The sequence below is a fragment of the Achroia grisella genome, unplaced genomic scaffold, assembly GCF_030625045.1.
Source record: "Achroia grisella isolate CSIRO2021 unplaced genomic scaffold, CSIRO_AGI_Agris_v1 utg874, whole genome shotgun sequence".
In the NCBI taxonomy this organism is placed as follows: Eukaryota; Metazoa; Arthropoda; class Insecta; order Lepidoptera; family Pyralidae; genus Achroia; species Achroia grisella.
This window is the reverse complement of record NW_026713051.1, coordinates 4,151,785-4,163,827: the sequence shown is the minus strand read 5'-3', so window position 1 is coordinate 4,163,827 and position 12,043 is coordinate 4,151,785. Positions and strand designations below refer to the sequence as shown.

The 12,043-nt window shown below is 28.9% G+C and overlaps 1 protein-coding gene across 15 annotated transcripts in view; it reads left to right on the top strand.

Annotated features, from left to right (window-relative positions):
- LOC131853076 (coiled-coil domain-containing protein AGAP005037) overlaps positions 1–12,043 on the top strand; it is a 275,367-nt gene that overhangs the window by 153,115 nt on the left and 110,209 nt on the right. For all 15 annotated transcript variants that reach the window (XR_009357971.1, XR_009357972.1, XM_059203876.1 and 12 more), the window contains one exon: positions 2,572–2,770. Coding sequence is in view for 13 of the 15 variants with exons in the window: in XM_059203876.1 (XP_059059859.1) it covers positions 2,572–2,770 (199 nt within the window). In the remaining 2 variants the exon portion in view is untranslated. The remainder of the gene's footprint in view (positions 1–2,571; positions 2,771–12,043) is intronic.

The following is a 12,043-nucleotide window of genomic DNA, read 5'->3' as shown; positions in this document are numbered from 1 at the left end:
CAAATCCAACAATTCTTTTTTAGTTTTATAAAACTTATGTCCATTAATAAAGCATGACAGGGCTAATATGACATTGCTAACGTTTCAGCAAGTCGTGTCCATTTTCACACGTTTATATTGATTCATTATAAATCCAATCAAAATAGCCAATATTTTCATCACGTTAACAGGTTATTGATGTTCACAGCCGTAGTAATTTGGCGTATGCAACAGTTTACAAATATAAATTTTGTATTTACAATGCTTTAATAGTAAAAGTTTACTGAAATATATTTTACTTTATTTCTGTGCTTGTTAGACAACTAGATACTTTGGATTTTTTTAAGCCCTCTTCATATTTTTCACCATCATTCATTACACTTATGATATCTTCGGAATGAAAATTAGTACACCTATTTTAATTTTTAACCTGTCATTTGAAAAAGAAATATGCCGCAACAAATTCAATACGGTATATTGGAAAAAATATGCTATCTAAAACTCAATTCTCATTAATTTTCGGTAAATATTTTCATTTACGGTTAAATGAAATCGTGTTGGGATATAGCAAATTTAATTGTACCAATCTAAAGAATGTTGTACAAAAGTTAAATACCTATTAATCTCAAAGAAACCAAATGGGAATTGTCAGAAACTAAAATTTTACCTGTACATTTCAATAGATTTATTTTAATAGTCAGTCTCCAGCTTTTGAAAATATTTTAATTTAAAATTTAATAAATGTGGTTTTCTATGACTTCCTCGCTTTTATAGTTGTTTATTGTATAATAATGTCTGCTGGACGATAGAGTTTGTTTGCCATCTCATAGCTACTTTTATATAGATGAGTAAGCAGAACGTTATTTTTTTATACTATATAATGTAGCAAACAAGCATACGGCCCATCTGATGGTAAACGATTACCGTAGCCTATGGACGCCTTAAATACCAGGGGTGTCACGTGCGCTTTGCCGACCTTTCATTATATTATAAATTTGCACTAAAGCTGATAATACGTTAAAACAAGTTTCGTTAGTAAAAGGCTTCTACCTCCCTCCGCCCTATATACTCACCCTCCAACAGTTTATGCTAGTAAACAACCCACCAAGGTACTATGCTACTTTTCTCGATACCGTCCCTCGGCCATTGATCTAACAACATATAACAAACGAGTTCTGTTCCACTCTCAATTCACTCTAGTACTGTTTGTTTTCATTTGACGACAAACAACATCAACAAAAATGTTTTTTGATCTGGCATTTTTTAACAATAGAATTTTACAATAGCAGGGTAATGATGTGCAACCAATACAAATAAAATATTTCGCAAACCGTAAACAGTAAAATTTAAATAATTGACGGCCTCGGTGGTCTAGCGGTTTAGCACACCGCCTTACTTCCGATGGTCGCGGGTTCGATTCCTCGCACGGCACAAACATTTGTATTCCTGAGTATGATTGTTTGTGTCGGTTTGGGTATTTACGAAAAAAAATGTATCTATGTATTTATATCAGTTATCTAGTACCCATAACACAAGCTTTAGCTAGCTTAATTTGGGTCTAGATGGCGCTGTGTAAATTGTCCTGAGATTATTATTATTATTAAATAGCCGCTTAACAAGCATAGATGATTCTCGAATGTACTTTTACTCTGAAAATCCCGTTGTAACTTTATTTATTTTATGACCAATTAAGAACCTTTCAGGCCTTTCAGCTATCAATTGTTACAAAATGAAGGGGCGTGATCCAGTGAAAATATAATAAAGTTTTCCTATAACAAAGTTACCTATGGCATTGTGTCGTTTGTACTTTCGCCATCCATTTTAATATAATTTCTGCACGGTAATAGGGATTTCAATAAATTTCGCAACTGCACTTTTAGTATTAATTTTTGGCCTTAAATTAAGCGGTCACTTAATTGGGTGGGACTAAATTTCATTGGCAGTTCGTAGACAACATTTATGTTCATAAACGTATAAAGGGTTGTAATTAACAACATTAGAGGTATTTTAGTGCAACAGGAATTTTGGTATTTTTATACCTATACTAGATAGTTTTGTGTCATAAATGAGTTACTGTTTAGAAATATGCCTTATTTTTCGATATTTTCACATGAGTACATAGGTTTGCATTGGCTTTTTACTATACATTTTTATAATGGATGTGTTAATTTTGTTGTCTTATGGGATATGATAACGGGATGTTAGGTGAAGATTACTGATTATGTTTGCTCATCGTGATGAATTCACCAGTGGAGTTGCGTGGAAGATCTAATGGTCTATATTTATATCAATGATTTGACTAGTCTATTATTAAAAATTTCTTATATTATTATCCCTTATAAAACACTATATATGTTTTATAAGGTATAATAATCTTGCTCCCGCCTGGGCTTTCAGTTCAGTTTACGCTGACAGGCCACTAGTGGAGGATGATAAGATGAACATGACATCAGGTCAGTTAGACAGTCGTGACAAATTCACCAATAATTTATCACGATGGTTTCCTGGAGGAACCGTATGGTCCACATTACTAACGATCCACCCTATATATAATATTTGATGGCTATAATATGATACATCTTTGTTATACAGGACTCGTATTTCTTCAGTACCGAAACGAAACGAAACGAGCATTGCTGCCGAACGAAATAACATCCATAGATACAGTGAAGGCGTTATTTGTAAGAAGTTTTCCCAAACAACTGACCATGCAGTACATGGACAGTCCTATGGTCAAGATATACATCCATGATTCATCGAAGGACATGTTTTATGAATTAGAAGACGACAGGTAAGTTAATTTACATCTAAGCTTTTTTTCTAACTTTATTACCGTCTTAATCATAATATTAGGTACCAGCTGAGCCCGCGGTTTCACCCGTGTGAAATTTATAGCCTATGTATAAGATACATTACTGTAAAGTTTCAACAAAATTCATCCAGTAGTTCTTTGGTGAAAGAGTAACAAACATCCATCCATACTCACAAGCTTTCGGGTTTATATTATTAGATATATTATATAATAACAATATGGTAATGATGGTATGGTATTATTATCCTAATTGTGTTTTAGTTACTATATATTAAATAACTTGTTTCTAAAATATACAACGCCCTTTAAATAGTTAGCATTTATTGTCAATTACTGAACAAAAGAACTCTAAAAAAGCATAAGTACGATACAGTTATAATTAAGTCCACTGACAATCAAAATTGTTTATTAATATTAATTAATTAATTACACAGATTAATTATTGTATATTTAGTAAAAGTGAAAATTTTTTTATCCTTAAAAAGATATAACCAGCTAATTTTTTATGAAAATAGAACAATTGCTAAAAACTGTTTCTAGTAGTTACACAAGATAAAATTAAGGAAAACAACAGTAATCGTAATTTTTTTGTTTGGACTAACAATAAATATTACTTACTTTATCAATGTATTTATTATTATTATAAATACATAAATAAGAAACAGACAGACAGACTGATATGCTTTTGTATTTCTAATATTATATTAGTATGGTTTACGGAAGTCATGTAAAACTGTAATAGGTATATAGAACTGGTAGGACACAAAAATTAACATAAACATAAATACTACAATAATGATCAAATCTATGTGAAATCTTATTAATCACTCAAGAATACCAATAAATATGTATACTAATTAAAAATATATGTGTTAAAATACTAAATATACATATTTAGTATTTTTATGTCAAAAGGTTAATAAAACACGCAAAATTTACTGTTACCTCGATAAAACACATATGATAATATTTGATTATTATCACAAAAGCTAAGATTTAAATTTATGAATCCCAATATATATCCCAATAATAGGTCTTTTAAACTATTAAACTATTTTATTAACTCCGTGCTAATTTAAAAATAATTACGTCTGTAGTAATAACAGAGATAATCGGTGAAGAATCTATAGATCAATTCATTTTTATTTATTGTAGGTTTTACTATAAGTTGTGTATTTTTGTCAAATTCACATACCATTAACTTAAAGGAGGACTCTAACACTATTTATTAAAAAAATATTTATTTAAATCAGACTACTTAGAGTTATGAGAGGTTAATTATCGAGCAGACGTGCGTTTGTGGCTGTCACTGCAGTGGAACTGTATAGAATGCAATAGGATCTAAAATTAGCTACTTCACTTTATTTCCCTGCTTGGATGATTAGGTCGTTACAATTCCGAATCTTCCAGGTAAGGAAAATATTGTCGTGGTTCGCTACGTCATGAGTGCAAAAAAAAATTTTTTTTCAAAATGTGTATTTTTTTATTTTTATTATAGTTTATGTTATTTTTTTTTATTTTGTAAACGTTGTGATTGAATCCTTAGTGTAACTATACATATTTTTAATTAATCTTTTACATTTTTTTTAATATTTGCCGTACCTTAAAAACTGTTGTTGTTTCTATTACAGATACATAAATATGAAGATAAATAATTGATATATTTACTTCATTTTTCATGACAAAGACTTACGATCGTTTTTTTTTATTTAAAACTATACAAATTGGACAAATGAATGATCAGATGATATATGTAATTATTAATAATATTAATTATATCAAGTATGTGTTAATTATACAAATTAATTAATTATTTAAAAGAAGTATTTTATATATTTGAATGATTTCCTACAAAAAAAAAAATATAAAAACAAGTTAGGAACATAAAGTCCATCCAGGGGGATTTGAGACAAATTCTGCTCCAATCCCCCGGGTTGACCTAATGCTACCCTTAATTGATTGAGAAACGAACCCACAAACTTATTAACGCAAGGCGTAGCATCTACAACTGCGCTAACAAGCCAATTACGTTTGCAAGTAAATAAATGTATTACTACTTTAGTCACCAATTGATTGACAGAATTAACATTTTTGACGGTATATCATTTTTCACCCTACCTGATTAGTTGTATTATTTTTCTATAAATATAAAACGATAGTTACCTTTGCAGTTTGTACAATATTATATATTGTATATATGGACACATATTGTTCCTGTGTTAATTAATTTGATTCAGAAACGATTTTTTGTGTTGCATAATGTATGTGTTGTGTATAAGTAATTCGATATGTTATCTAAAACAAACACACATTATTTTTGCCATTCATCGAATTACTTCCGCTGCTTCTTTGATTTACTGCAACAACTTACAATTATTAGTAGCTAATTATTTTTGTCGTAAAATTGAATATACTTTTATAATTTGTGATATATTGTATTAAGTATATTCCTTCTAATTAAATTCTGTTGAAAATATCCCACAATGCATAGTAAAAATGTTCGAAAGATAGGATTTTCATTCAAGTAAGTACATAATAGTACAATATTTCTTCTATCCGTCTGTTTGCCAAAGAATAGTATAAATAAAATATGAACAAACATTCACGTGGCACAGATATGTAAATTCTAACAAAGAAATCTTATTTGAAGTTAAATAAGATTTCATTCACAAGAATACAAGAATAAAGTTTTACTACAGAACTGTGAATCTGGGTAGCGGATTGTAAAATCATATATCCGAACGTTGAAATACAGCTCCTTCTAGTTCTAATCTGAGCATAGTGATATAACGTATACGATATAATATAAATAAAAATCTACAAAAGTATTTAAACTCATTTTAAATTAATTGTAAATATGTAAATAATATTATATATGAAAATGTTTTACCAATGAAGTCCTCAAACGAACAATTCCATATCCGATTCCTATTAAATGAGTTTCAATGTAAATAATTTTGTTTCCAATTATAGTCAAATTGGAGGCACATCGTATAAAGGGTCACCTATAAACCATTTTGAAAACTGTAATAGTGTAGTAATCTTATACCTATATAAAATTCTCGTGTCACAGTTTTCGTCCCCATACTCCTCCGAAACGGCTTGACCGATTCTCATGAAATTTTGTGAGCGTATTGAGTAGGTCTGAGAATCGGCCAACATATATTTTTCATCCCCCTAAATACCCTAACATTTAGGGGGGTAGTCCACCCTAATTTTTTTTTTTTAAGGTAAAACAACGTTTGCCGGGACAGCTAGTAGTGTATAATTCTATACTAGGTCAGGTGGCACATTTCTATGTAATAATCGTATAATGAGCATAATAATACACATAACATACAAACTACTATCTCAGATAAAGTTTTAAAATACCAGGATTTTGCAATAATTGTGCCTACTTTTTTCTACGGGTATTGTACCCAAAACACTTAAAAATAGTTCGCAAACACTAAATATTTATCCTAGTAAAACATATCTCTTACAAATAGCCACAATAGTGAATACCTGGCGAATTACTAGAATATTTCTGACTTCCTCTATAATAAGACCTTCACATAGCGCAACCACTCCCACAGTTGGTGAAGGTCGTGTGGGTAAGTATTACCTTCTTTTGAACCAGGTAACAGAAGAGAAAAGAAAGGAAACATAATAATAATTGTATTTTACCACCCCTGTTAACCCCTCTTACAGCTTATCACATTTAATCATAAAATATTGCGTTTCAATAATAAAATTTAAATGTCACATAATCTAAGGCCCCTTCTAGGAGCTAGGAAGGTTTCTTTTATTCTGATTTCTCTATTAATATAGTAATTTATGGATGGCCCTTAAATATTGAGTCCATTTGGTAACAAATTAATGTAAGTATGCTTCAAAGAGATTAATGGTATGCAATTATACACAGTGATGATGAATTCATTTGACGTAACCGCATTGATATAGTAATATTAATAGTGGAATATAGGTCAAATTTAAATTAATGGTTGAAAATTTTGATTGAAAATAAAATAATGCTTAGTCGACCTGAAAATTATGTATATGTTCCTAGAAAACTTTTAAAACAAAAATAGAAATAATCTTTATAAACTCAATACAAGCACTTTTGAATAATTATACATTTTTCCTGCCTTTCCATATTCTAAAAATTAAGATTACACCAACCAATGCAGGAATATATAATGCAGTAACTGAATATATAAGAAATTTTCCTAACTTTTTATAAATAAATATTCATACCTATATGGTATGAAGGAGTGAAAATTCGTGCTAAGTATACGCAAGCACAAAAATTCAAACATCATAGTCAATGTTATCGCAAGGAATGTTGCAAGCAGTATACATTTTTTTTTAAATATGCACATTTTTACCATATTTGATTTTAGCCTTGATATACAAATATTCAGTGGATTCAAATATATTCAATGCAATGTGAGCATGTCAAACGTTGCAATCACCATGACGTTGACAACTGAAAATATTTCTCACTAACTCCATCAGGGAATATGATCGTGGAGACGTGGACATACATTTATATTTTATACTAGCTGTGCCCGCGGTTTCACCTGCGTGTAATTTATAGTCTGTTTATTATTCTGATGTATAAGCTATGTTACTGCAAAGTGTCATCGAAATTCGTTCAGTAGTTTTTGCGTGAAATAGTATAAAACATACATTCATAGTCACAAACTTTCGCTTTTGTAATATTAATAAGAGCCCTTTATTCAGATGTATTTTTTTGCTATTCACACTATATTTAATAGTTCTTGGTTATCTGCTTGATTCCTAGCAAAGGTCTGCTCCAATCTGTTCCACTATGTTCACTCTTGAGTGATTCTGGTCCTTAGTTGACGTGGTACGTCCACGCTATCATTATTTTAATATTGTACTCACTAAATAAATTTTTTACGTTGTTAGTAATTTAACTCATTCGTTGCCATTATATAGTAACGCTAGATTCACCATTTATCCATACTAATATTGTTAAAAAACTCCTTATTTGTTATATTTCTAACAAAATGGTATAATATATCTTATAGCATAATTTGATGTATTGAAAAAAAAACAGACGTATTATCTAGTATCGGTGAATATTTATATTCTATTATTTATTCCGTTACGTATTAATTAAATTTCTCAAACAGGACAAGAAATCCACCGTCCATTAGTTTACTCTCGTGTGTTTCAGTTTCACGTCCGGAGTTCCGGACGTCTGGACAGGGAACAGATATTCAATATTACGTATATTATCAGAATAACCATATTGTTATTCCTAACCACAGTTCGTAGTAATTACTACTACTAAAACATACGAAATTTGAATAATACACTGGTATTCTGGTTTGGTATTAGAAATTCGAATATTCGTAAATTCTAAGTAATAGGTAACTTTTAGGTCGAAGTATTAAGTTAGTTGTTAGTCGTCTGTAATAAATAAGAATAAGATTAAACTTGATATATAATGTAAATATATATAATATCGATATAAAATAAACTATGTAGAAAATACATTTTAAATGTCAACTTCAAATTTGTCTTTTACTGTAAATTTTAGCGACTATTCTGCTGCCGATTAATATATGTATTTAAAGCTAATATATTAAATAGTATTTAAAGCTATTTTCGTAATATGTAACTGAAAAAATAATTTTACATATAAAAACTACTACTAACTACATTATCAACATGAGTTGTATTTTAGTTTCAAGAGATCCTTACTGTAATATGACTTTTGCGAAGTCAGAGCGCTTCTTTAGTTCATAATAATTTAATATATTGATATAATTACAATTTTGATTGATTCAGTTGTATAATACTTATGTTGACGAAGCCGACTGTACCACTTATAGAAAAAAATAAGGCTTATAAAATGTATTACTATGTCCAATCAACGCGACAGTAATTAAAAAGCTTCAGTTGAGATTTTGTATGGTTGCGTTCCTGGGCTGTAAGTCCCGCCCTCTCCACGGCTAGGAATACCATCTTTACATTTATATATCAGGACGTTTCGATCTATTGTTGATGCTTGTCGTTGTTGACTATGAAACCGTAACAAACAACCTAATGAATAACATTATTAATTATTTATACAATTACTTTATTGATTTATTAAAGTAGTTATTTATTTTAGTTAAACATTCACTATAAGCTGTATATAAAATTGCATCTAATTTTATATTATTTATTGCATATAAAGTAACATACTTTAACACATTTTTATATTTCAGTAATATTAATTTATTCTAATGCAATATTTTAAGTTTGTATGATTTTTAAAGTAAAATAAAAGTAGTATATGTTGAAAATGTCACTAGTATAAGGAAATTGAACGTTAAATTTATGAGAATAGAGTTCAGAATGTTATCAGAGCGTCCTGTAAAGTATGAGCGTCCGGGAAAAGTAGGACAGAGGGAGTTCCTATCGGCGCCCTGCCTCACCAGAGGTGGGTTGCGGACATATCACGGCTACAGTACATCTCCTGCCGTTGTCCTATTCATACCTTGTAGGGAACGGTCGCTGATATTACAACTTATATTCTCCAACATTTTCGCGTTTTGAACTTGTGTTTCTTTAACTTTTCCGTAATAAAGAAAATTTATTTTGAGCGTTTGTGAATAATTTTCGGCCGCGATGAGGCCGAGTAAAAGTTTCAGCCATATTCACGATCATCGTTGTGGGTACGTATATTTCTTTTATATTATTATTATTATTATATTGCAATTTATTATTTGTTCTTAAGCTTATTTTTCAATAATAATTTTTATTTTAGACCTTTAATTTATTTATAAAAATATTATTATTCTTTTTAAAATTTTATCACTTGTTTTATATTTTAAAAAATATTTTGGTTTTTAAATTGTAATTACAGATTCTTAAATTTATTATTTTATTTCAGTATATCTTATATATTAAAAATGGTTTTATTATACTCGCATAAGTTTTTTTATTTTATATTCTTAAGTTACTTATTTTTACACTTTAAAATTTCCAGCGGCGAATCATCTCGGCGGAACTTTTACCCATAACTTATGATGACTAACTTATTTTTTTCACAGGGAACATGTAATAATCAAGCTTAATTCAGTTTTATTTAAAATTTTATTAATATTTGCCGTCTTGTGATACAAATTTTATTTTGTGATATTTTCTATTACCTAAATGTTTTATATATTTTTAAAATTCAGGGTAATAAGTTACTAAATTATTGTATTCTGCATTTTTATATTTAAACAAGATTATTATTAATCATAAATTTACCGACGGCTAATATCGGAAGTTTATTAGATACGATTACTTCTAAACTAACTTGCCTAATATTTAACTTTTTCGGCACACAACTGAATTATGACTTGTATTATTACTACTATATACTTATCTATTTAAACAAAATATACTTTAATAAAATGTCCACTAGATGCTAATATTGACTGTTTATTAAATACTATAAGTATTGAAAAAACAACAACTAACTAACTTTCTTAACGGCCAACTTGCGCATCTTAAAGAAGACTTAAAGTTACTTTGTATTCACAATTATTATAGGAAACAAGTGTAGTTAAGATTTATTTTGTAATTACCGTCTTATATTATAAATTTACTTATGACATTTGTTACATATGAATTCGGCACTAAACATATAATTTATTTCTTTAAAATTTATAATTATTACATAATAAATCAAAAAATTAATCTTTTCAAAATTTACCGTCGGAAAACATAAAAATTTTAAAAATAATTAAAATCTTAAGAATCCAATGGTATATTAGATTCTGATTATATTACTAACTTTTACCAGTCTATCTTTTACGGTCGACTTAAACTTTTTCACTTATTTTTAAAATTCCAAGTAAATTAAAATTAATAATGTAAGCAATTACGTATAATTGCTTACATTATTAATTTAAATTTACATCATTGTTATACACGAACTACGGACTAAATATTCATTTTATTTGTTTTTTATATAATAATATAAAATATTAATATAAACTAAATAATATACTTTATTCATTGAAGTGTTCTGACACTTTCTTTTAAATAAAGACAATATTTTAATAAATATAGGTGTAACAGTTATAGCTAAGATAAATTTATAAGTTATTTTATGAGTTTTTAAATAATTTTAGTATTTTACAGTAATGTAATATTGATCATATTAGAGTACTATAAAATACTAACTTTATTTAAAGCCACTTACTGTTAAAACACCTACATTTTCTCGGACAGAACTTTTTGACAAAATACAAAATGTTCCAGCAGTTTCCGCCTATGAAATTGTACTAACTACTACAGTATGACCGCACTCAGTCTGATTTCGAAATTTCTACAAAATGCGCCCTATTGAAATTGGCCTATAGTGGGTTTTATACATTTTTACACCACCACAAATATAATTATTATGATACATATATCAAATATCGCGTCACTTGAGCTATGGAAATGTAGCATAAGTGGAATTAAATACATTAAAACTTATGTTGCCTGCGATGTAGGAAATGTAATGTTAAAGACATTACGTTGTTGATATGAATATGATATTCAGAAATTCTTTCTTACGGATGCTTTGTTTATAATACAAAGTTATGTTACAAATTTCAATTTAAGCTGTGCGTTGAAATAGTAGTTTTAGCTGTGCGTTTATTGTTAAGACAAACTATTATTCGAATTATACTTTTTGTGAGTTTAACTCATGAATAGTTATAAAATATTTTTATATAGCCCTGTAGATAAACAGATAAATCCAATAATCAAAGCTAATGATCCAGGATGATAATGAATAATACAACTATAAAAACTGTTTATGGCTACTTATCATTATTGCAGTTAAGATCATTATGTCGTTTGGCTGCCAAATAGGCATTAGTATCTCGTTGCGGTCCATTTAAACCCCATAAAATATAGCAAAATTTAATGTGGATGATAATACCGATATTTTGTTACGTTATAAAATATTTTGTCATTAAAATTACGGTGTATAATGCCGCGACAAGTCTCCGTCTTAGACTAAAATACGACTTTGTACAAAATTTCCGCGTGGACCTATATTGCACTTATTTCAGTCGCCAAAACTCTTATTTTAAGAAGATGTTACCGTTGAAGCGTGAGATATATATTGAAGGCAGTACACCTGAATTTCGGAACATTGCCGGAATTAATTATATATTTTGGCTATATTTCTCAGTTATATTAGTTACTAGCTGTGCCCGCGGCTTCGTTCGCGCAGTGCACGCAACGGAAGCACTATTTCTCCGTTAT